General features: G+C 37.1%; 1 protein-coding gene across 3 annotated transcripts; it reads left to right on the top strand.

Annotated features, from left to right (window-relative positions):
• The first annotated feature begins 5,086 nt into the window (after nucleotides 1-5,086).
• FAM204A (family with sequence similarity 204 member A) lies at nucleotides 5,087-24,338 on the top strand. Of its 3 annotated transcripts, none has more exons than XM_074159004.1 (8): nucleotides 5,087-5,126; nucleotides 5,715-6,060; nucleotides 7,035-7,125; nucleotides 7,718-7,751; nucleotides 8,346-8,445; nucleotides 10,225-10,314; nucleotides 21,269-21,375; nucleotides 21,774-24,338. In XM_074159004.1, exons 2-8 carry the CDS (start codon nucleotides 5,809-5,811, stop codon nucleotides 21,823-21,825), a joined length of 726 nt encoding a protein of 241 aa, XP_074015105.1. In that variant the 5' UTR covers nucleotides 5,087-5,126; nucleotides 5,715-5,808; the 3' UTR covers nucleotides 21,826-24,338. The 3 variants fall into 3 exon arrangements, with proteins under 3 accessions (XP_074015105.1, XP_074015104.1, XP_074015103.1); XM_074159003.1 differs by having other exon boundaries at nucleotides 5,090-5,126; nucleotides 5,773-6,060; nucleotides 8,343-8,445; XM_074159002.1 differs by having other exon boundaries at nucleotides 5,090-5,126; nucleotides 8,343-8,445.
• The last annotated feature ends 2,628 nt before the right edge of the window (nucleotides 24,339-26,966 follow it).

Here is a 26,966-nt window from a genome sequence, read left to right as displayed (position 1 = left end):
GCGCTTTTAAATAACGCCAATTAATACACAAAGACAAACTCTCTGAGAGGTTAAGAAAACTGCTTTCTAATTCTTCTTGTGTAAAAACAGTCAGACGGTACTTCATTTAGTGATATGGCAGAAGGGCATTTCTTTTCTATTGCCAGAGCAGAGGAAAAGTATCCAAGATCCCAGTCCAGTATAAGGACTGTGTTCATTACAAAAAAATTGGGACTGATGTATTTGAATCGCTGAAATTTGTCCTGTAGTAGGTGAAGACCCTCAGATAGGGGTGATGGCTACATTGCAGCGAATTATATGGCTGCAGGTCCCATAAAACATATCCTATACTTAAAGTAGCAAATGTAGTTGTACCAACACTGGGGTCAGGTCAGCAAGCACCACAGTCATCAGGTCTCAAGTACCTGAATAAATGCTGTGGCACTTAATGAGAAATGAACTTCATAGTCTCATTGCCCTACCACTGCTGGTATCCAGGCAAGTCAGGTTAAGACTGCTGTTGGTACATCTCCAACAGCTCAGTTATGCTTTTGCCTTCTGCAAAACTTATTTTAAGAACCCAGATCATCGGCACCTTTAAGTGCTTATACTTTTTTTGCAGATCTACCCCACAAGATTAATTAGTCTAATTGTTATTTGTTCTTTGACTTGACATAATATCTAAAATCTGTCACAGACTTTTGGTGGCAATTTAAAATGAGTTGGCTAAAACCTCTTTGCCTGTTTGTGCTCATTCCCCTCTTCCCTATCCACACCCGCAGCATCACTACTCTTAAAGCAAAATCAGATGGTTTTGAATCAGTTCCTAAACTGCCATACTATCCAACGGTCATAATCAGAATTAATCTACGTAAAATGCAGGACTGAAAGATGTGGTGATTTAATAATTTGACCAGATATCCCCAACTGAGGGGAAGGTAACCTGCGTTATGAAGGCTGATCCTTTGAAAGCTGGCCTGACAGTTTTAGCCTTCCAGTACAGCCCTTGCCAGTGTCTGTCAGTGCCCTGAACAGCCCAAATGGGGTCAAAACCCATTGCAATAGACAAGGATGATGAAAACTCTTTCTACCTGTGAGGTACTAAAGTTGAAAATATGGTGCTCATTCCACACAGGAAGCCTGTGGTAAGAATGATAACTGAGTGCAGATCTTTCAAGTTTCAATCAGGAATTTTGAACAAAAGGTCTTATTTCCTCCCTGAATACTAACTGTGTGCTAATACTTTAGAGATGCCTTTTTTTAAAAAGTAGACAAAGCAACTTGCTCATGTGCTGCTGATGCTTAAAACCACGGACATTCATTTCTGCTTCTATAGCCAGAATTTTCATCAAAATGCAAACCTCAGAGGAACAAGAACATAGTAAATGACCATATGACAGTCTTAGTAAAAGCTCAGAGCTTGATCCTACATTGTTCCATTATGTAATGCTGTCAGACAAGTAAATTCAGAAGGATCTGAGCAGACCTGCTCTGGTGCTGCACAACAAAGAGCCTGGACTGACCATGGGGCTCTTCTTGGCCAGTAGCAGCACAAGGAGTAAGAAGGGAGCACATAGTGAAGCTTCCCAAATGCACACAGGGGATTTTACTCAAGACCATTTTTCTTCAGAATACTATTCTTTGTTACATCTCTTTCCATCTTTTTGCTTAGTGTCCTTGAGAACATGGGGATGAGAACACAAAAGGGGACCTGAGACTTAAATCAATTGACAGAAAACAATCTCTGGTATATAAAACGACTGTACGCACACGTGGCCAAGTTGTGTTGCAGTGTAAGAGCTCTGCGCTCTCTGCTGCACACTCCTGGCCCAATCCTAACCTAAATGAAGCCAATGGAAATCTTTCCACCGACTTTAACAGGCTTTCGATCAGGGCTAGGGAAGGGCCTGCCTGGATTAAAGTCTTACTTTGAATGAGGTAAAGAAAGCTCAAATTACAAAACATCATTACTACTTACAATATATACTATAGAATATTTACTAATATACTTTAATGTATGGTCTTAGATAATGTTCTTTGGAGATTTCCATTAATTGTCTCTATGATGGTTCTTGTAATGTTTGTTTAGCAAGAATTAATTTGGTTCTTATGTGGCACAGTACGTGGAAATAACCCCTTTGTAATCCTTTTAACTGACTTTAAATGCTCATTTGAATATAATTATTTTAAAGGATTAATAAAAAGTATTTTTTAAGTTAGCAACAAATTAAAAGTTTAGGAAAAAACCAGGTTATTTTATTGTCTTTACATCTCTCTTTAAAATCATATTAATTTTCCTTTCCAACACTATTTTATTGTATTAAAATATAATCATGCTAGAAAAATTTCTCATTATGTTAGCAAAAATGAATACAAGGTAGATAGTATACTAACACAATGACTGTAATCTGCTAATACAATAAGGCCTTCCTATTATGTTTAAACAAGAATTCAGTTCTTGATCATTTTGACATATTTCCAAAACACTGTCTCAAAAGGATAAAATGTGGCATATTTCCATGCTTAAGAGAAAGTTTCTGATGCCCTTGTTTACTCCTAAAAAACAAGAAGCAGCTAATAATGCATAATTTATGTTGTAGGAGATTCAATTTCTGCACTAGGAAACTGTGTATATTTTGTGGAAATAATCATGTTCATGAGTAGCTAAACTCAGCCTCAAGCACATGTCTGATGAAATGGTTCAGGCCTCCACCGTATCCTGAAGGCCAACAACCTAACCTCTAGCCAGCCTGAAGAAGAGAATTCCCCCGTGAGAACCTGCTGTGGGGACCAGGCATGTACACGGGCATTAGCTTTTCTAGTATTTGACAAATTTGACCACTTCTGTTACAGTTACTCATTAAGAGACTGTTTCAAAAAGAACCCAAGCAACGCTGAGTTTTGTAGATCACAATCACTACTTTTTACCCAGAGACTAGCATTGAATCAAGTTTGGGACACAGCAGCAGCCCTCACAAACTTGATGTGGGGACATGAGTGTTGGTTACAAGGGTGTGCTGCCTTCTCCTTTCTTCCCCAGATCAAAAGACTCTACACGTTGTTTGAACAAAAAAACAGTAAGCTGCAAATTCTGCTAAGTAACCAGCAATTTCGTTTGTAGCTTCAGCAATCCTTCTGAATACAAAGCTTCTGGATCACTGAAAGCCAGAGAGGAGCTCTTTCCACCTTTTTTTTTCTCATGGAAGAATCTGTGAGAAGTCAAAATTTGTTGCGGGAAAACTGGAGATTATCCTGAAATTTGGCTTTTAAAATTACAAGAACAATAAAGTTGCAATTATAAAATGAAATGCAGGTGAACATTTGAGTACTTCATTTGTGTGCACTACCAGTGCCAATTTGTGCCACAAATACTAAATAAGGAGCACAATGTTTGGATACAAGTTGTATCATTAAATTAAATTGTCTTCTGAAAATGCATCCTTATCGAACATATATATTTACATAAAGTTGTCACACATCTTTCAATTTTTGGAGTGTTCTCAGATTAGCTCCCATTAAGAAAATATCACACAGCCTAATGGTCTAATATTTTTCTAGAACAAACAGCAATGAATATCCAGTATCAATACATTTATCAATTACCACTTATCTGTATACCAAATACAATCAATTATTAAATGTAAATAAAATAAATCTCTTAAAAATTGATTTCCCAGATGAGAGGAAAAACTAGTTAGCAAGCTGAGTGTGAAATTTACATGTAGTTCATGAAAAAGTGATTACTTACGGAATTAATTGATTTTAGAAATGAATCTGAGGATGTAAAATTATGGCATAAAAAGGAAATGAATCTGAAGATCTGCTTTATGTCCATGAGAAAGGTGTTTGTTTTTTCCTTCCATGCACAGCCAATCCCAGAAGCTGTGATCCACCATGAAATCCCCACTCAAAGGCATATTCCCTATTATCCATCTTCGTAACACTTAAACTCTTGCCCCTTTCTCATTCCCCTCATGGCTTAACTGTTTGTCCACAGCCAGGTTTTGTCCTGATTTGGTGTCAGCAATTCCTTTCTCAGAAGTGTTGATACTGAGATTATGTTTTCAACCTGTCAAATCATCACTCAAAAATGCATCTTCTTACAAATTATTTCAATCACGAAACCTCCTTTCAGATACATTTCAGTGCTAGTGATGTCAGCCTGATCCCTTCCTCTTATTTTTTGTGCCTCCCTTCCTGTTGCTTCTTATATGCCAGATGTTCTTGCTGAATCGTATTCAGGCTCTTCCTAAATACTTGTTTCATCTGTCTCACCTATGAAAGCTGAAAGGACACAAAGGTGTAAGAGAATCTTTGAAATAAACAAGACCTTTACTGAGTGCTCTGCATTGACTCACTGGTCACCTTTGAAGCATCAAGCACGGTGCTATTTGGCTCAGAACTCCCAAGGGGCTTCTAAGAGCTTTTCCACATTCTTGGAGTCGTTTAAGGAAAATGCAAGCTCTGATGCTGGAAGACAATCCACAACGAACAACCTTGCAAGATCTGGCACTAGTGTTTTTGAGGTATTCTTTTTACCACGTGAATCCAAGACACTAGTGGGAACTTTAAAAGGGTTATTGCATTCTTGAAGAGTAAGGTTGCTGACCCTAGTCATTATGTCCCAGCATAAACACTTAGGCATTGTATAAATTAGAAGGTTCACTTTTGGAATAAATGCCATACTCCTTTGTGACAACTAGGACTGCTGTAAAACTTGTCACCAGCCTTTCTCCCAGAGCACTGCTGTCAATTTCTGACAAAATCCCCTCACTTGCGTGCATTGGGCCGTCAGACCCTTCTGGAGCCCTCCCGGCTGCGAGGAGGTTGCTCTGTTCCCCCAGAGAGGCCTCACTGCGGGGAGGGGGCCTATGTCCCCACAGCCCCCAAGGGGAGAAGCCCCTGCCCGGGAAGGCAGCATCTCTTCCCTGGGGGCCGGGGCTGGGACAGGAGCCGAGGCCGGTCCCTCGCCCCCCAGCCCCGGCGCAGGCCGCCCCGCCTGGCAGCGTCGCCAGCCGCTGGCCCGGCCTGGTTGTCATGGAGACCAGAGAGGCCGCACCCAAGGCAGCAAAGCGCCCGTTGATTGGCTGTGGGGCAGAGTCCAATCGGCGGGCGGGGTGTTCCGGCGGTACCAAGATGGCGGCCAGGTAAACAGGGCCCGGGGGAAACACCGGCGTCGGGGCTGTGGCGAGGGGTGTCAGGGCTGTTTGCGGGTCTGGAGAGACCGCGGGACGGGGGTGCCGGCTGCCGGTCCCCGCTCGGTCTGGAGCGGTATTCCGCTTCTTCCGGAGCCGGCCGCTCTCGCCTCGCCGGCCTACCGCATCCCCCGGGCGGGCGCTTCGCCTCGTCCTCGCCCCCGGGGGCCGGCGGAGCTCGGCCGTGCCCGGGGGAGGCGGTTGAGCTGCTCCGGGAATCGATCGCCGGGAAGGGCTGGAGATGCGTCCCCCGCCGCCCCTGAGAGGAGGCGGAGGCATTCGCTGCCGTATCGCTCTTAAACGGAAAGAAGCGGTAAACAGATGGGAAGTGGCAAAACTTAAGAGAGTAAGGAATAATAATAATAATAAAAAAAAAGAGCTAATAGCTTCAACTTGTGCACTTAGCTACTATTTCAGAGAGAAGAGGAGGATTTATTAGAAGCTTTATAATGTGCTTTTCTTAAAATATCTGATGTTACTTTTCTCAAGAGAAACTAAAATATTTCTGATGATGTGTTCTGCTGTTTCTGTCTTCTGCAGACTGGTTATGTTTTTATCTTGGAATGGGTCAGCTCGCGTAACTCTGGTGTCTTTGCAGTGACTTGCAGTGGTTTGGACTTGTTTAAACTGGAAGATGTGGAGTGGACTTTTACCTCCAGGACTGAATGAAAGTGATGTTGACTTAAGTTCTGATGATGGAGATGAATTGCGTGGTTCATTTTCAAAGGAAGATGCAAAAGAAGATACTGAAAGGGTGAAACTTTCTGAATTCCAGGAGAACCGACCCGAAAGCAGTGCCATTAGTGAGCCCATTGAGATACCAGTGACAGGTGGAGAAAATGAATCTCAAACGTGCCCTTCTGGAGTGTCTTTAAATATTTGGAATGTGGGTATCGTTACTGGTCTCCAAATGCCCAGGGCATAAATGTAACATACTCAAAGTCGAATGGCTAATTTTTAAATTAAAATAACTCAGTGTTGAATATTCAATATACAAATATGAAATGAAATAAAATATGATCGAAGTGCAGTCATTGTAATATACCTTGGATTGTTTCAAGCAGGGTGAGCAGAGATTTAGACAGGAGGTGAATGTAACTTTTTTTTTCTCCCCCTAGTTCAGTGGTGGTTGAAAACCAGCAGAGAGGTGTTTGGGGAGCTGTACAGTTGCATAAAGACTTGTGGTTTCAGTAGTGTAGGGACTGTGAGCTTCTTCGTAACTGGTTTCTGCACGAGTAAGGATTTACAGCTAAATATATCAGTCACTGTACTGGTGATGCTTGTCTGCAAAGCAGAGGTGTACCCTTCTGCTTTCTGTAGGACTTATTTGCAGGCATTCAGACTCATAGGTGCTTATAACCTCTTGATTTTCCTGTTTCATGTAAAGATTGAAAAAATAAACAGAGCAATCTTTGTGTTTTAGGCTTTTGAATCAAAATAAGAATTTGCAAAAGCTAGGTATTTTTCTCCATCCATCAGTCCATGTATGTAGCCTGCTGTGCATGGGCTATGCTGTCAGAAATATTTGGATTACAAACTACCAGCCTGGCAATAACGATACATTGAATAGATCAACCAGTAATAACTGTATCCACTGACACATCCTGTGAGAAAACCGTCAGGTTTGAATTTCGTGGGACTTAGGGAGGGCAGAAAGTCAGAGAGAGGTGAAAGATTTGAGCCAGTTCCAGTTTAAAGCCATCAGAGTTGAATGTTCTCAATTCATAAATTTTAGTGTCATAGATATAAGATATTGTGGATAAATAAGAGATTGGGACAACATTTCTCAGCACGTTATGCAGTTTTTTTAAAAATGAAAAAAAAAATAAAATACTGATTTGCCTTTTCTTAATCTTGTAGAAATTTTTGGAGCTTCAGAAGAAAAACCGTGAAATGAAAACCCAAGCAAATCAGGAAAACAAAAGCCGAAAAAGAAAGCGCCGCAGAAAAGGTGTTTTATGTAATACAGAATTTATTTTCTCAAAATGGAATTAGTATCAATTACATTGGAAATGGGATTTGCGGGGTTTGGTGTGGTTGTTTTTTTGTGTGTAGGTTGTTTTGTTATGGTGGTTTTGTTTTTGTTTTTTTTTTTTTTACCAAGATTTGAATGCCTGAGTAGATGCATTCTAGCTGTTACATGGGATATTGTTTTTCCAGTTGTATACATCATTTGTAGGACCAGATTGTAAATTGCTACTTAAACTTTATAAGTAATACATTTGTCCTTTTTTTTTTTTTTAAAAGGAGGTGAACTCACTCAGTTAATACTGATTTCTAATTGCTAAGTGTATTTCAGTAATTCTATAGAACGGACTTTTGTGTGTTCTGGTTAAAGCTTCTTCACAGCTATTGTAGGAGTTTCTTCATATGAAAAGTCTTATAGCTGTATGGTTTAAATCCACGTGATCATTGGGTAAAAATCCTAATGTCTCGATCTTTCAAAGGAAATGTGACCAATTAGAATTCTGTTAACTTCACTGGAAGCTGTCGGGTATTACTGTGTAATGTTGGATTTTTATTTTTTTTTTTTCCCCCCTTAGAAAAACAGAAAAAGAACGATGAAGTGACTAAGAGGTATAACCAGGTCAATGTGATTATTTGAGGTCTGTTTTTAATATCAGGCAAACTTGTAAAAAGCTTGACCACATGCATGGCCAAAGCCTGACTTTGAACATCATGTCAAATGTCTGCTGCAGTTGTTCAGTGTCTCTGTTGGGCAGGCTGAATTTGATACCAGTGATCGCTTCATGCAGTTTATTGCTTGATTTTAAAGAGCCACACAAATTTATTATTTAATGTAACTTAAAATGGTATTAGTGTTATTCGTAATGATGTTTTGCATGTAATTGCATACAAGCTGCTGTTCAGCCTGCTCCTCTTCCTCTTCTTTTTCCTCCTTGCCAGTGTTACGTTTACAGTTGGACTCGATTATTTTAAAGGTCTTTTCCAACCTAAATGTTCCTATGATTCTATAAGTTTGCTTTCAAGATGGTGGAATTGCACTTACAGAGGGGAAGGACTAATTAATTTCACTTCTGTTTAAAAACTCTGGATGGGTGAAAAGAGCATGTCTGCCAAATGGAAGAATTTCTTTTAGTTTTAGAAATAGTATTACAAGTTGTGGAAAGGCAACTGGTTATATTAATGACTTTTGTTTGTTTTTAGTAGTCAACAGTTGGCATATGAAGATAAATGGAAAGAACTTACGCAATACTTTGGAATCAATGACAGATTCGAATCACCTGTGGATAGCAGGGCTCCACAAAAGGTGACTGTTGATATAAAAGCAATGTCAGCTTGTTCTTGGCAGTAAAAGAACCCAGCCTTAACTGAGATAAGAACAAAACTGAGACTATTTAAAAAATGAGTAAATGATCAAGTCACTCTGAGGAAGGATAATTTTGTGCACATTTTAAATTAATTTCCTTTTCAATATCATATGAATTGTACTTGGATTGAAAGGTTGCTATGCTTTCTTTTGAGACAGTATCCATGCCTGTTTCCTGTCTGGTTTTGTTCTCCATTATCATGAGAACATTTCATACGCATTGTTTGACTTTTTCTTCTCTTCTTTTTTTTTTTTTTTCCTATTATTTGTGTTTTAACTTTAAAATATGTCACATAAATCCTTTAGTTGACACCGGTGGCTATAGGAATTAGAGGGCCAAACCTACCATACAGTTTTACTGAGCTTACAATACATTCTGTTCATAAATACTATTGTGTAATATTATTACACACATTTGTGTAATAATATTTGAAATAACTGTTACGAATGATGGGTGAGTAAAGAAACTCATTATATTGTGAGTTCTTGATAGCACTGTTTGTTCTGTAGCCTTTCTAGTAAAGGCCTGTGTAAGTTCTATGACATCAAATGTTCAGTTAGCCGCCTTTATGAGAAATTTTTAATTTGCCTGAAGTAAATTTCTGCACGCAGCTCATGAGACATTGTTAGCTTCTGTCTGAGTTCTTACTTCTGGTGGATATTTAGTTGTCATGAAATTGCTCAGGATAGATCTGGAATGAGGCCCAAAGAGGGGCAGATGCTCTCCATGGAAGTTCAGGGACTTTATCACTAGTGGAATATATGTTGCATTAATTTCAGAAAATACATCTAACAGAACTGGCTGTCACTGCAGCTTCCAGGTTTTTTTCCCAGCTTCCACCTGAATAGTTTAAGTACAGTACTTGCAGATCACTGTTTCTCAAGAATTCTGTTTACGTTTTTCTTTCTTTTTATTTTTAAAAAAAGTATACGTTTTGAAGCTATCATGTGTTTCCTTTAGCATCACTAATATTTAAAACTAGTGAGGCTGTAAATTGTCTTTTTTTATGAGAGAGTGAGTTTTTCTGTGAAATTCTGAAGTCAATGCCTACTGCTGTGCTACCCTTCTGTAGTCCTTCAGGAGTTTCCAAATGTAATTTCCAGTAAATATTTACTTTTTGTGATTACGTTATTTGTAAGTGTTGTTGTTAAATGTGTTATGTTGATCATAAAATTTGTTTTCTTATTTTCAGAGGTTAAATTCTGAAGCTTTTTCATTGTTCTCCATAGGACTGCTAGAATTTTTAATTTATTAGCACAGTGGAGTGGCACTGTGCCAGAACTCAGTTTTTGGATAAAGATAAGATCTTAAAACTGTAACGATACAGTGGTAATTGCCATTCTTCATGTTACCTGACACATATATTTCACATTTTGTGTAGAAAGCTCCAGGGATGGAAGAGATAAGCCAGATCTTCAGATGAAATTTTATTGTGACAGGCATAAACTAGTCCGTGTAATTTTTTTAACCTACAGTATTATCCTGCACATAAGGTGGAACTAATGCAATGATTTGTGCTCAGGCAGCCTTTCAGTGAATTCTTAATTATACTGTCCATTACAATACATAGACAGTGATTTGTGTTACATAGAAATTACAGGTTTATGCAGTGTCTTAAAATAAAGAATTTTATGAAAGAAATACTTTTAGAAAGGAGACGCTTCCTTTAAACGTGTTATTTCTTTTTGTCCTAAAGGTATTTGCTTTTCTTTTTCTAGTCTGGCCTTGAACTTAGCATAGAGAAGTCTGTGGCTGAAGGTGACATTGATAAGGCTGAGGAGCTGAGTGATAGATTAGCCACTCGCGAGGTAAGTGGGTTATTAACAAAAGCTCTTGGGAAACTTTTAGTTTTGTACATTTGTACAAAAAGTGTCTTAACTAAAACAACATTGAAAATTGTTTGGGGCGTCTTTCCCATTTCCTTAGCAGATTTCTGTCAGTGATTGAAGGATTTTGCTGCTGATCTAGTAATGTGTGGACAGCTGTATAAGAATTGAGAACATAACCATGAACGGTCCCAAGTAACCTGGCTTTAAAGCCTTCCTGCTGACTCCACGAGTCAGATGAGTCAGTAACTAGTCCTCTATGTTGAGCTGTTGATTTTTCTGCATGTTGCAAGCCAAGAAAACAGGAGTAAGATGTTCCCTTCCTGTGAGTTCCCTGTGCTTCAGATTTTTCTTTGCATTCCCTCCCCAATAAGCTTGGGAGGCCTGAAGAAAGGTAGAGATGTAGCAAGTTTAGAGCAAGACGTGCCCAAATACAGACAGATACACTCAAACTTGTGTGTCAGTGCTTTTTTCCTGTATATTCATGTGGTAACTAGTTAACGGGTAAAAGAATTCTGAAGAAGAATGGGGGTAGATGGATGTCAAGCATAGTGCTGTAGCCTTAGAGTGATGTTTATAGAATGAATGGATGTGGTTTTTTTTCTCCTCGTCATCATTTTTACAATATAAATGCATATCTAAAAAAAAAAAAGATAAAAATCAGGTGAGAGAAACCCCATTTTTCAAGATGTTGTCTTGTTAGTTGGTGTATCTGAGTAATTTTATGAAGGCTATGCTGTTCTTTGCTAGAAAAAGTGGACCCTTTAAAGATTTATGTAGTGCTGAGTGAGGACTTAAACTGATGAGGAGTCTACCAGATTGCAGTTTTATATAAGAAGATCCATATAAGAAGTAGTTAAATTGGTGCACATATGGTAGGTGGCAGCAGCTGAAGTACGTAACTGAAATCCATGAAGGCTGTTGTACCCACTGCTATTTGTGTGCAGGGGGGAAAATGCAAAGGAAGAAAATTAGGATAAAAAGATAGCCAGAATAGTTTTGAAGTCAGGTAAGAAAAAATAACTATATAAATACTATTTGAGGTGAGTAGAGAAACTATCACTTTCAAGTCATCTGATTTATATAATTGAAAAGATAAATATTCCAAATTTATTTTAGAAGTTAATTATATTTTTTTGCTTTCATTTGTCTATGTTGTATCCTCAGTCTTCACAGAGCTAATGGGAATTTGCTGTCCACTGTATATACTAGCAAAATCCAAAGGTATTAGAAAAGCATCAAGACAGACAAATTCTGAATACTTCTCATTCTCATACAAATACTTAAAATGTTTCCTAAGTACAGGGTTTCAAGCTAAGCTTTAATGCAAAAATTACAGATTTAAATCTCTTTAATGTAATATAATACAATATTGTGATGGCTTTAAAAATAGATAGCCTTAGTAAATGGGAAATATGGTTCTTAAGGTTCTGTAAATAAGGTTAGGTGAAACTAACTGTTCCTTAGTGTGTATTGTTATACAGTTATTAAAGTCTTACGTGTAGTCACTCAGAGCGGGTTCTAATGACTATGCTTTTACCTGCCTTTTCACCAGTGATCTCAAAACTTCAATGCACAAAGGTAACAGCTATTGACAGTGATGGGAATGGTGTCCTAATGTTCCCTTTAAGCCTGACCAGCTTCTCACAGTGATGCTGTTATATTGTATATTACCTTCCATGGTTACAACATGTTGTACTTGCAGTTCTCCTTCACAAATGTCATTATCCCATCTACTCTAAAGTGGTTAGAGTATTGTAATCAATAAAACATACTGAGGTTCTAGTGCAAATTGTTTGACTATAAAAACAAATTAATGTAAGAAGTTTTAAGGTTTTGTAATATTTATGATAAGCTGTTATCTGATTTCAGTAGCCATGGGATTGTATAGCATCTAGCGTATCCCAGGTGCTACAGCAATGTATTATTATTTGTGGAACATTAGCTCCAAATTGTTGACTTTCAAATATTAGCATGTTGTAATTCTGAAAACAAAATGGTTGAAACATTATTAGTATTCACAGCCTTGGCTTGGTTTTGGTTAAGTGGGTTTATCTGAATAAATAGTATGTTGAAAGAAGGAAAACTCAAATGACTCTGGCTTGATCTCATGAGGAGTTCTGTCGAGGCAGAAGCCATGTGAATTCACTGGGGTTCTCTGCCCTTGTAAAGATGTGCTACAAAACCCACTGCAAGATTTTTCTCTGTGATTTTAAGGAGCTGGTGGTTTGGCTGTTTTAACAGATCTTTTGAAATACTTTTTATTCTAAGGAAATAATTCTAACAGTGACTAATTCTGGCCCAGTGAAGAACTACAGAAAAGGGTTTGATTATAGAAGAGGTTGATTTGAAAATCAGTTTTGTATACAAGTACAATTAATAAAATACTGCTTTCATATTATATAGTATTGATTCAATCGGTACTTTCCTTCTCTTTGCAGTTTAAGGAAATGTCCCTTTTAAAACTCATTATACATAATACTACTTAGAAGTGAGTTAATTTTTAAAGTATGTGGCTGTTTATATCCCTCCAACTTCCAAATGCAACACAAGACTGTGAGGAAGTCAGGCATGGAGCTATGCTATGACCGTATTGAAGTATACCCCTTCTGAAGTCTGGAGAAATAAGTGGATGAATTATTGTTCTTTTATCTCAACTCCATCTCTTTAAGTATAGTTTTCATTTTTCTTGAGCAATGTTGCAGGGTTGGGGGCAGGGAGTGGGTGAGAAACAGCTGCCTCCTGTTTGGGATGCAGCCCCCCTCGCAACCATGTGAAAAATGTTCAGTGGGTAGGTGTTCTTTTTGAAATCAGGTGTATGGGCTTTTAATCGGCACCATTTTCTTTTGCAAGAAGCAGTGACTGGAACCTGCTGATAAAGCTTTTGCTTTGAGGCACAGATCCCAGAGTTCTTAAAGCCGTTTCCTGCCTTAATAAGTGAAACTAATTTTTGATGTATAACATTTATAAGCCTGTGAAACTGATAGGGCAGCTTCAGTATTTAGAAAAATGAAGCCAAAAATAAACAGATGATGAGAATAGACAGTAAAAACATGTCCTAAAAAGCAAAGGAATGCCAAAATGATGCTGTCAATATGCTATCATTATGACACAGTGAGAAAAGGTTTTTAAAAACCAGATTCCTTTAAAATCGGTGATGATTTAGGCAATATGCATAATCTAGCAGCTGTGAGTGGATCACTGAGATTTACATCCTAAAAGCCTAAATGATAGCGCTTCAAGGTTTTGGGTCTTTGGTTTCCATGTGGTACTTGTTGCAGGTCCTTTAAGGAAAATGTTATTGTACTGCTGGAAATGAGGCTTTGGGCAGTATATTATTTGTTGCTTTCTTCTGCTCTGAAGAGTATGCACAAATGCTGATTTTAAAAGAGAACTTCTTAATCCAGTACCATTTGAGTGAGAGAAGTTAGAACGTGGGTACCTTGTGCATGAGGCTCTGTATTTACTAGTGACTGCATGTCTGGATTCATAGGTAGCTTTTGAGACAAGCTAAAAATGCTTTACCCCCTTTTTTTTTATTGGCAGTTGCATTTCTAGTAAAAAAAATTAATTGTGCTTATGTGATGATGATGATAATTCAGTTTAGTCTCTTGGCAAACCTCACTACAAAGTATTACCCTTTGTCTTCTGTTGTCATCCTGGTTTGTGGACTTGGAGTTACCAGGGTAGCAGATCCCAAACTGTAGCATCCTTGGCCATCCCCACAGCATGTTCTCTTCTGGGGTGTTCTGCTTCTCTAAGAGTTCTAGTCATCCTGAAATTCTTGGTTGCATTATTTTATATATTAGTGAAATTCTTTCTGAAAGAGTGTAGGCATGTCTGTGTTACGTTGTACAGAATAATTTAGTTCCTCAGTAACTCGGCTTCTAGAATCCGGTCCAGCTTGAGCATCTCTGCTGTGGTGCGTTTTCAATATATAAGATCAACACTTTGATAATTTTTTTTATTGAGCATCAACATAATACAGTGTGTCATACTGCTTAATCTTAATTCACTGTGGATTTTTAAACACACCGTTAAGACTGAATTACTTCTGTAATACCTACAACATAGTACTATTGGTATTAAATAACTAGCAATTCATCGCAGTGTGCTGCTATAACATGCACAGCTCAGGTTTATTATTGTAATCCAGTTGCTGTCTTTGTTATTACATTCCAGGGCTTTCGGCATTGGCAGAGAGTCCTTCACATTTTAAAGTTGTTCTTTTCAGATGTAGAATGGCATATTTACAGCTAGTGTTTGAACACTGCATTTAATGATGACTTGTTTAACTTGAGAGATGCCAACAGAAATGTTAGTATTAAGGTAGGAGTTACCCCAAAAATTCTGAACCTTTTAGAGTGACAGTTGTTTATGGCGACACTTACCTGGGCTGAGATAAAATGGTTTTCTTGGTGCTGCTCAAGATTAGGGGAGTTGATGTTTAATGGTAGCAGGTACTTGAATGTGAAGTTGGGAACAGACACTTGGAATTATGTCGCCTTTTTGGAATAATATCTTGAAGTGTACTTTAATTATTCCTACTGTGTGTCTGGGAAACTGCCTGGGTTTTTTATAAGAATAAATGTTGATAAATTAGAGCACTGTGTGCGTAGTTGGAGGTGTTTATCCTTTTGAGTAAGGATGGTGTGTGGAGATAACTGGTAATTTCACTTTGCTGTAAATCAGTTACAATTTGGAGTGATACTTGGAAAAGTTCTCTTCCTAATTAAACCAAATAATTTTTAAAGATCCCTAATATAAAAACCTGAAAATATTTTTCCAAGCTGTTTTTCCCCTAGAGAAGGAATATTAGAGCCATAAGAAATCTGCATTCTGCTTCCTGAGATACCACACAATGATTTCCATAAGAAAGCACTACGAAAAATTCTAAGACCTAATCTGACTAATCGTCAAACTTTGCATTATGCTTGTGGTTTTTGTCTTAGCTGCCTGGTAGGTGGGTGCCACATTGTCTAAAAGTGCGTTAGCCTGAGGACTGTAACTTGAAGACGATAAAATAATCTTGACCATATTAGACTTACCTGTCAAGAGGAACTTTTAAAATATTTTGTAATTTAGTGTGCTAAATTACGGGAGTCGTTAGTCTCTAAATAGCACAGGCTTTTTGACAGCACTGTTTCGAAGTGCTTAGCTTAGTGGCTTCTGGCGTTTTGTGAAACACTTTTTAAAACCTGCAATTTATAGGGAAACTGTGGCATTGTAATCAAGCTTAAATGAAAGATCTACATCGTAATCAATGGAATTAGTCAGCTATTCACTGGGGTATCATTCTCATGTTACAGCAAGATCAGTCCTGCTGTTGTCTTCAAAATTTGTTGCATCAGTTTTGATCATTCTCTAATGATCAAATTAGTATCTGTTGTCTGTAAGTAACACCTAGCCACAAAATTTAGAATGGGAAGTATATGAGCAAGGTTGTATGTCATAACATTGAGAACCATTCTCAATGGAAGCTGTTTTCCCTTGGAAAATCTGGGTCAGATACGATTGATCATGAGGTGACACACACATATCGCTGTTTCAGGTGGACACGTTGTAGTGCTTGATGGGCGCTATGTGGTAAAAACTCTGTTTTTTTTTTTTTATTGGCAAAACAGGGTTTCATTTCTGAATTCTGTGCAGCATTCACAATTCATCGTAATGCTTTGAGGTACCTGAAGAGATTGATTCAATTGTATATGGAATGTAACCAAGCAGTAAGTAATTTGGAAGTCATGCCCATTGAAGGACCCAGGGAAAGAGGGGGGGGAAAAAATAAAGGAAGAGTTTATTTTTTTTGTCTCTGAAGGATTTTCTTTCTAACACTTAGCAGAGGTGCTTCCAAATATCTCTCTTCATTGAGGTTGTTTTCTTTTAACCTTTGGAACATGGCAGGGTTATCACCTAGAATTACATTCTTATGCTCCCTTAATTATGTATATCTTTTCCTTAACAAACCTTAAAAAAAGATTTCAGATGTTACAAGTCTAATTAAAGAGACAGACAAAGCACAGTTTATACTGTAGATTTTTTCTGCAGTTCAATTAATCAGCATGTTTTCTCTTTTAATTAAAACCATTTTAGTAAATTAAAGCCCACAGCAAAACACATATATAATTTGTTTGTAATTAGCTCTTAATTGGTGGTAGTTGAAGCTTAGCACCCTTGGTTTCTTTCTTCATGATTGCCATTTTATTAGCAGCCAGTCATTAATTAATCTTTTTTTCTAATTAGCTTATAAAACTGTTGATGGCACATTATTGTAAATGTGATTTTAAGTTCAAAGCTTGTTAATAAGCTTTCTTACTTAGAAGAACAGAGATAAAGAAATTGCTGAAAACAGTACTACAGTTCTTTTTTTAAAACTGCCTTTCTTATAAGGGGGCTGTGTAAAGCATCTAACAGCTTACAGTTAATTTTTTAATGCTGTGTTTTCTCATGAATGGAAGAAGTTACTTGCATTTAAATGTCTGAATCTGGCAAAGAGCTTAATATTAGAACAGTTTTCTGTCCTTGCTCCATTACTGTGTCATCCAAATATAAATTGATGTTGTAATGCACAGCATAAAAATACAACAAAGATATTACAAAGTATTTTACAGTGGAAGTTGAGCACATCATTGAAAGGGGACAATTTTCACTGCAAAATCCACTCGGTATTCTTGTTTGCTTTATATATTTTATATACGTCAGCAATGGATAACATTCCATAACATAAAAGGAGAAAATCATTGCTAAAGGCAAGCCTGAAATAACTAGATTCATATTTGATGAGAAACTGTAACACTGTATTAAAAGGCTGTTTGGCTTCTCTGGGTATGATCGTAGGGTGTTTCAGGACCTGTTTGAATAGAGATGCTTTGGTAGAGCTTCTGTAGGGTTAGCGTTTTGTATATCACACCCAAATATTTCTGGAGCAGTTCTTGGATCTGTTGTCTCGTTCCTTGGATCTCTCAGGGTTGACACTGCACAGTGCTATCTTAATGAAAAGTCTTTGCTTTATGATATTTTGTGTTAAACGCCTGGGTTTTCAAGGAAGTTTTCTGGAAGTTACAGTAGATGCTGTTGCAACTTAATAAAAATGTTTACTCTTCTGCCTGAACTTTACATACTATTTCAACTTCAGCCATTTCTTTGCTTGTTTTAAAAGTGTTTTATGATGCTGTGCAAGAAACACTAGAAAGGGATAGCTGACAAGGAAAAAATTAAAAATTGGATAAAAAGTAAATGAATAATGTCATATTACTAAAAAGATGAGAGGCTAATTTGTGCCGACTTTTTGCTAATTTTGTTCAAGCCTCAAAATGAGGAGCTGTCACCCGTTCTGTGTAGCACTGATGACAGTGCCAATGATCCATGAAATAAGCTGCCGCTGGCTTTGTTCTGATAAGAATGAACAAATCTGCACAATGTACGGCTCCCAGAATCTCATTTTCATACTTGCATGCAGGCTAAAAGAAATAAGCTGTTTGCAGGCTTGATTAATCAGACATTTGAGGGTTTTTTGTCTCTTTGATCTCTTTCGTCTCCTAGGTAACTTGCTTGACATTAATGTTGAGCTTGAGTAAAGACAATCAGGAATTGTAGACCAAACTGATATAAAAATTAAAGACCTTAACACTTTAAGTACTCCAGTAATGGTTCCGCTTTACTTCAGAAAACATCTGTTTTCATTTAATTAAAGAACAAAAGAGAATGGCATAAATATTTTTCATAGAGACCTGTTATTTCATAAAAAGTTAAAGTATGATAATTGGTATTTTTAAATAAATGCCTTGAAACTGTTCAAAAAGAAGCAAAGCTTCAGAAATTTGTTACAAGGTAACAATTTCAGATGAGTAGAAAATTTATGAAAAATAACGGATAAGGAATTTTCATTTACGCTACATTAAACATCTAGAGTAAGAGATTTGACGTGATTATTGGTCAACTTCAAAATGGAAAGGTCTTTGCCCTGTAGAAACCAAGTTGTTTTTTTAAGTTTGTCTTAAAAATATATATATTGTGTTACAAGGATGAACCATTATATCAGCTTTACTACCCAATATGATTTACACACTTTAAACCTGTAAAATTGAAAGGAATTTAAAAAAAAAAAATGTCGCAGTGCGTTTGCTTGAGGTTATGCAGACGCTTTTACAAATCTTCCAAGTGGCTGTAAAGATGAATGCCTCAAGGGTCTAGCCAGGGCCCTGCTTTTCCAACCAGCTAAAGCCCTTATCTTAAATCCAAGCAAAGTACCATTAATCTTTTTGAAAGACCTTTTATGGCTTTTAATATATCCCAAATTAGAACATTTTACACCCTTGGTTCCTGAAATATGGTGATAAAAAGCCTTTAGAGCTTAATTTTCCTTACTGCGTGCTCTGACCAATTTGCAGTTCTTTGTGATAATGTTTAGACACCTTAATTAAAATGCAGCAAAATATTGGATGTTCTATATGGAAAATGCTGATACTTTGACTACACAAGAAATTGTTGTATATATTTTTATTCATGCTTTCTTACTTCTTTTAAGATTGTATTTTATTGAGTTATCTGATGACCTGAAATGTGGGGTTTTTTTTTTTTAAATGTAAAACCCATTGACCGAGCTTTTATGGATTTCTTTGGGGGAAGGGGAGGAGTGAAGATGTATGTATGGGTGTGGGTGGGAACAGAAGACGTTTAGTCTGACTGAAATGTCTGTGTGTGTGTTTATATGCGACATTTATTTTCAAGTCTTGAAAATTTGACTCTAGCCTAGAAATGATAACATTAATGCTGCAGAATGTTTCTCCTTTTACCTCCACATACACTGTAAAGGATCTTATTATCCCATTTTTTCCTATACTTTTCAGAGATGGAAGAATTCATTCTGTCTTCCAAGAAATACAGATCAAAAGATTTTTCTGCAGCACTTGTGTAGACCTCACTTGTGTATATTTATATGTGAATAAGTATCCAATATACTAGAAGTGTCCAATACACTAGAATATATTTTAAGGAGATGCTGTTACTCATCACATCATAAGAGTTCATTTTGAAGTATGTTAGGAGGTAAAATACAGTTCAAAAATAAAGGCATGACTCTGCTGATTGACTGACTTTAGCCATCAGATTGCTTTATTTTTTTAAGCTAATAATTAGTCCTGTTTCAATTAACAAGTAAATATTTTTGAATATTTTAGGTGAGTTTTCATAAGCGTTTTTATAGCTGCCCTTAAATGTTAAGTGACAATGCAAATAAGAGAATGTTATATTCTAGTCTTTGACTTGAGATTTGGCAGTTCAGGTGTTGGCATTGAATTGCTGATTACATGTTACTGCTCGGGGGAAAATGATGTAGGTAATAATATAAAAGTTTTGAAATACCTGGTCACTTGAATTATTTTGTGCATCAAGATGATTCTGTTGGTACATATTTATTATGACCTTACAATACATGCAAATAGTAGGTGAAAAAATTGTTTAGCGTTATTTATTTTGCACATTTTCCTTTTGAAATACTATGCTTATCTTTCAACTCAGTGTTTGTGTTGCCAGTGTTCAGAGCCTCAAAGAAAGCACAAACTGATGTTGTGTTTGCTGCATGTAGACTCTCCAAGCCTTCCGCAGAAAGGCTGCTTGCTTGATTCTTGAACCCAGAAAGGCCCATAAAGTAGAATAAGATAGAATAGCTGTTTTGTTTTGCTTTGTTAACAAAACGATGAGGGTGTCAGCCTACCTACAGGGTAGGTGTTTGATGGGAGAGTTGTAGATGTGTCAGTGCCCCTACACCTGAAGGTGCATCTTCAGTTCTGTCTCATCTGGATAAAATGTCTCTCAGAGTAAATAAGAATTGCCTGTATAGATGCCGCAGATTACCATTAATAATGGAACTTTAACCAAAGTGTTAAGGAGTCTCCCATCCCTCTCTTGTGTGATGCTCCCATGACATTTTGGGAAAACTTAGAATATCCAGTCAGAACCATGTTAGTGAACTTCATTCGGTTTGGGCTGGATAGGAAGAAAACATGTTTGTCCACATCACCGTTTGTAGCAGTTTTGGCTAAATGAATCGCTTGTTTGTCTTGGAGAAAAGCAGTAACTTTTGAGACCAAATTGTTCCATAATTCACAATTTAGTTACAGATAATGTCGACTCATGACAGCAATCACAAAACATAACTACAATGAAGCAGTTATGAATGCTGATTAAGGAAAATAATCTGGTCATAGTTCACAGTACATTCTTCCATATTTTTTTTCTTCGTTCTCCCACTCATCTCACCCTTGACATTCACTAAAGTGAATTTAGTTCTCACAGTGTAAGTTTATGAAAGTAGAGTCGTATTCACCGATAGCCTATTACGACCTAATTTGAAAAGCATGCATGTTATCACACTAATAGCTCAAAAGCTGGTAATGTGAAGACTAAATGCCAGATGGACTCTAAGGACGCTGCTTTGTTTACTTGCTGGATGGTTTGAGTAAAACATGACTACTGGTACTACTGGAAAATGTGTGGTAGTAGCAGCTCTTCATGTACAAAACTATCTTTTTGGGTGGTTTTTGTATGGGTAAGACCTGATACTGTTGTGTTAGCACAGCTGAGGTCACAGACTGGTCTTAATAATGGAAGCTGTGTGTGTATCCATGTCTATATATTTATTTAAAGAGCAAACAAGCAAAAGCATCTAGTGAGCTATTGCCCTTTGCTTTTATTCTTAAAAATAAAGGATTTGGTGAACAGGATTGCTTGCTTCAGCATCCTACTCCTCTGTATTTCTCTCAATAGATGTTCTTGCTTGTCTGATCTAATAGTACGGCATCAGCCTAATGTTTGAAAGATATTTTAATATCTATTGACTTTTGAGAAACAATATCAGACCAAGTAATTTGCGAGGCTTAAATTTCGTATGAGCCATTTGCATCTATTCAGTTTTCCTTTGTTCCTTTTTATGTCTTAGCTTGGTGTGAAAATTGCCAAAGCTGCTGCTTGCCGCAACTTTGTAAAAGCCAAGCAAGAAGCGGAGGCTGCCCAAGAAGCTCGAAAGAGAAAGAAGCTTGCTTGGGGGTAAGTCATTTGAGTATGGAATTAAACATTTGTGGTTTCATTGGCACTAACTGCATACAATACAATCTCAGTTCAGTGTTTTCTTAGTTGAAATAGGCTTGTGCTAATCTTATTTGTTTAGTTTAACCTTGTTGGGTTTGGGGTTGTTTTTTGTAGGTTTTTTTTTTAGCAGTGTATCAAACTTAAGTAGAGAGGCTTTACCAGAATTAAAGTATTATATGGCTACATTTGCCTTCATGTCTTAATTGGGTTATACTTATTACTTTGTATACTTTATCATGTATTTATTTAGTATTAAAAATAAGTGTTTATTTTTGTTCTTATTAAGAATAGTATCATTGAATACCTGAAACACACATGTTCATGGTTCTTAACATGGTTTTTGTGCTCTATTTCAGATTTGAAGCCAAGAAAAGATGGGAAACAAAAAGCAACATGGGATACATGTAACCCAGCGTGTTTTCCTCAGGAGTCAAATACTTGGTTTTGCTTGAAGGATCTTTGTCAGCGACTTCTTAAATCTAAATACAAACAAAAACCCCAACACATAAATTCCTTGTGTTTCTTTGAATGGTGTTAGATTGCAGTATCTTGTTTTGGCGCTCTCATAACATAAGAAAAATACTATCTAAACATCAATAGTATGTTAAATATGGTATTTTCCTCCAGAATATTAAAATCTAAGATAATGCATTTGGAGTCTGGTAGAGAACTCTCTAAAGTTGGAATAAAATACTTGGCCCAGATGTGTTCTGTGCTGCAGAGCAGTTATAATGTGTGGGTATAAGGAGAAGGGTAAGTTTTCCTGCTAAGGTTATACAGACGGATTGCAGTAAGTACCACTTCCTGGGTTGCTTGAAATTTTGGGGAGGCACTAAATAAAGAAAAGCAAAATCATGCTACCTGTTTAAAAACATCGTTATTTATGCATTTATGGGCTTAGTAAATATAAACAGAAAAAAAAACTGACTGAAAAAGTCCATCCTTCCTCTCCTGGGAGGACCTGGTACTATTCATCATGTCCTGGTGCCATGTTCTTCAGAATATTTCAAAGTCCCATTTTCCTTGCCTTCCCAAGAACTCAAGTTTTAAAAGTCCCAGTTTCTTTGAGCAGATAAAGTACAGAAATACGTATCTTGAAACATATCTGGATTATGTTACATTGTACAGTTAACTGCACCCAAGAAACAAATGTGGGTTTTACTCCAAGTCAAATGTTTTACAGATCAATTAGGATTTGAATGTTTATGTTATAAGATTATAACAGGAATTGATGATAATGTTTCTTTAAAATTGTTCTCAGTGAAAAGCAAGGACACATTCAGAACTAATAACTTTTCTCCCTGAAGCTCTTGCGTGTATGTTTAGTCACCACAATGCCTGAATTGAATCGGTAATGTAAATGTCAGTTATTGTTAACCAAGATTAATATGTTTCAGGCCAAAGGTATGGTATTAGCGTAATGGTGATTTACTATGTAAGTACTTGGGGCTAAAGCAACTTGCCAACAAATAGCAATTTGAAGTTTTACGGCACCAATTCGAAGAGTTTAGGTTTGCAGTCCAACATGGAATAGTGCATTTTTGCTCATTAGCCCTCAGGATGTTTGATTCTTTTTCTTTTTGAGCAGAGCATCATATTTCTTTCACAAAGATGAGAGTTTGCAATATGGTAATCTGCAGTTAGCTGTAATTAGTTACGATGACAGAGTTGAATACAATTGCCAGGATTGTAAATCAGGGGCTAAACAGGTTTCTGCAGTATAACATCATAAATCTCACACTATGGTTTACAAACTGTATTATCTTCAGAAACTTTGGTGTGGAAGGAAACAAGTGATATCTCTTTGTGATTATATGAAGTTAAATTGCATGTTTACTTGGATAAACAGATTGCACCATGAACCTTCATCAAGATTTTTCTCAGTTCCAAATGTTCCTGTCCAAAACTTCCAGGTTCTCTGTCCGTAACTTCTTTGTTTTTTAAGCAGCTGGCAGATGAGCGTTAGACACAGTTGACCTTTCTGCTTGTTACATACTGAAAAGCAGAAGGATGCTGATAATTTTGTGCTGAAAACATCAGCACTATTCCATTAAACATTTAAAAGTAGCGTATATTAAACAGAGGCTATACGTTTTCTTGTAATAGTTGCTCTTAATAGTAACAGTATTTATTAGTCAAAGATAGATTTTGATCTTAAGGCTCTGTGCTGTTTGATATGAAAATGTGATTTAAAGGTAATCCAAAGCCTCAAAACCCAGCTATTGTCTGACAACTTGCCAGATCTTAGACAGCAGTGCATACCCAGCCACCTGTAATATTTTTCACTTAAAATAGCCAATTAGTTTTATGTTAGGCCATTAGTAATGTAACTATTTGGGAAATATGCAGAATACTGGGCATTGGGTTACTTGTGCAATGAATTTAAAAATGATCACGTTTCAAGTATTTTGATCTCCTGAAAGTACTCGCTTAGAATATTAGTTAATTCCCTGAATTATACCATTTATACCTGATTAGCAGGGAAAATACAAAAGCCTAATACAGCTTTATAGAGGTCATCTGAATACATAATAAAAAAAATGAACTCATAACTGTACCTTTAATAAACATCCTCCTAAATTGCTGATCTGATTCGAAGAGGTCTTGCATTCCTGACACTTTTTTTGTTTTAGCGTATTTTTTCTCTGTGCTGTGAATTTTGGCCAAACAAGTCAAACTGCATTCTGAGATTTAACTTTTCCTGGTTCTCAGCAGTGTTAAAACAATCCAAATGCTTGTTTCAGTTAACCGAAACCTTTTTAATCAGCTTAAATATATAATCTCTTATACTGAACTAAATTTGAGATGTAATAATTCTTTTAGCAAATGAAAAGTCTGTACTATCTCCTCGTCTGACTGAAACTACGTATCCAGAGGAATGTACTTAAATCATTAATTTCAGAGCAAATCTGTTGTGAAGCTAAATATTTATTAGGAGCTTATTTGGTGGTATCTTGGGTTGGGCAACAGTGAAAAGGCAGCCTTGTCTAATCTCCTTCCTACCCCTCAGAAGCCTTGAAAAACCTAAATGCACACACTAGTTTTGCCCCAATTTTTCCTCCACCATGATTTTGCATTTCTTCCAGCTATAGCCATGGTACTCTCTTGGATATCCTGAGTAGTCTTAAGTCATTTGAGGAAAAAAATCTTGTAGCTTCCCAAGTGCGGTTCTCTGGAGTATACAGAAAAACTTAATGAAATTACCATGAAATTACCCATCGTTCTTTCAACAAGGGTTGTATCTTGAGCTACCTGGCCTGGTCCAAAGCTAGCGCTGGTAAGGCCTCTTAATGGAGTTTATTACTCAGGTACTATAAAACACTGAGATATCCGGATTACTTTTGGTTTTACAATAGATTTGGTCGATGTGAAGTTGATGTCTCTGTCTCTGTGCACCCTTCACTAAGCAGTGTAGACACTCCTTGTCATACGCTTCTCACTCATGTTGGTGTCATACTTTTCCATTTCTACTCCCCTCTGGAGATAGTCTAGACTCATGGTCTTGGAATTCTGTTGTGTTCTAAGGCCTACACAATCAAGAAATAAATTCTTTTATCAACCTCTGTAACAAAATACAGCCAGTTTGAATTTTGACTACACCATCCTAATACAATTACTAGTGTTTCTTAATACTGCATTCCTGAGCTCCTAAACCAAAGAGTGGCTGCAGGGACAGTTTGACAGATAAAAACATATATATAGTTGCTAGAGTTTTAATAGTTTTTTGCCTGCAACCATAATCTGTATCATTATTTTTTTTTAGTTTAATTCTGTTGGACAAGTTTCAAAGATAAGTATGGTGTGTAATAAGCCTTAGCAACCTCTAATTTGTGAAGGAGTGTCTGTCCAGTTAATACTTGCTCATTGAAGCAAGGGGTTTTGAAATAGTTGAAGTACGAACTGTAATTACTGATGTCTGTTTCCTATTCACCAATGGCTTCTGGCATTTGATCAAAAAATGTAATGTATTGCTTAATCTCAGAGCATTCTCCACTTTCGAAAATATTTACTTCATGGGAACCGTACAGTGCTAAATGACCTCAGCAAAACCCAGGTAGATTTTTGTTTGGTATTGATCATTTGTCGTTAATCCACCAACAAGTATTTTTCCTGTCACTTTTGAATGTTGGTGATTTAGATATGCGTGTATTTATAATGTGCCTCTAGTGTAAGCTCAGAGCATTTAAAAAAAAGTTTTAAATATGAAGTGGGTTTTTTACTTCTCAAACGGGGTGGCTAAAAAGAGGAATACAACGGTTGAGTGATTTATGCGAGGGCCAACTGCAACCTGGCAGCAAAGTGGCAAACGGAACCTCCTGGTTTGTGTGCAGTTTGTCATTGCTGGAAATGTCGTGGACAAAGAAGTCGTGAACAAATGCGGGGCAGGTGCCTAAATCTCTTTGAAAGCCAGTGGGAATTAGGTACCTCATTACCATCTGTCCTACTGAGAGGGTAAAAAAATGGGATATTGAATGCAGATGTTCCAAACATCACAAGAGTAAGTGGAAGCCCTAATTTCATTTGAGAAAGGTTGTCATCTTTCTTGTTGAAAAATGCCTGTGTTGCTTTGATCTGCCTCCAGCTGTGTCTATTATACCATCAAATCTTGTCTTCCCGGTTTCCTTGGGACTGTGTTTAACAGAGGTGAGAGTTTTTCTATTTCTTTGCTTGGAATCAGATCTGGAATTTAACATTTCCTCCTTAAAAAAGCATGAGAGTTAAACAGATAGTAAGAAGCGCAAACAGCCAATTTTATATATAAAATGAGCTCTGCAGGTTGCATGTGGCGGTGCTTGCCATGCTCATTCTTTGGTTATGTTCATAAATAAGATGGGCACAATCTGAGGGAGGAGAAAGGTGTTTGAGTAAAAAGACAGTGTCATGCCAAGATGTTGGTTGAGTTCCAAATTGGAGAAGCATGCCGGTTCTTAAATCATCATCCGAACTGAAATAGTGCGTTCATTTCTCTTGGAGTTTCCCAGGTGTGCTGGCTGCTTGGCTCATACAGGTGAAGTGACTCAAGGTCAACATAAAATGACCACGGACTGAAATGAGCAGTTGTATTTCTTATGTCTCAGAATGAACTATCCTTTTGCAACTTTTTTTTTGTTGTTGTTGTTGTAACTGAGCGCAAATTCATGTAATATAAGAGTAAAGATAGATAGGAAATAAGGATTCTTACTCAAATGAGAACTAACTGCTCTCTATCTGATAGCAGAGGGAGGAATTTTGTTCATCCTTTTTGGCAACCAATCTGAAATGACCAATATATTCATGCGTTCCAAACGGCAAATCTAGATATTGAATAAAGTATAATGCTGCCTGTAGAATCTCTTGGCTAGATGTATTTATGGTATTTTAAGGCTGTGTGGCGAATTGATTGCTCACCTTCTAGGACATTCCTTAATGCTCAAATGTTAGTTGGTCCCTACTGCTAGAGACCAGTAATTCCGAACTAGGAACCCCCTCCATTTACCAGAACTGCTTGATGAGACAAGGAAAAATCATTATATCCTTTTGTGAACTGAAAAGATTCCCAACATAACTGG

Source organism: Numenius arquata, chromosome 15 (assembly GCF_964106895.1).
Source record: "Numenius arquata chromosome 15, bNumArq3.hap1.1, whole genome shotgun sequence".
Lineage (NCBI taxonomy): Eukaryota > Metazoa > Chordata > Aves > Charadriiformes > Scolopacidae > Numenius > Numenius arquata.
Note: the sequence above shows the minus strand (reverse complement) of the source record. Positions and strands in the feature narration are given on the sequence as shown.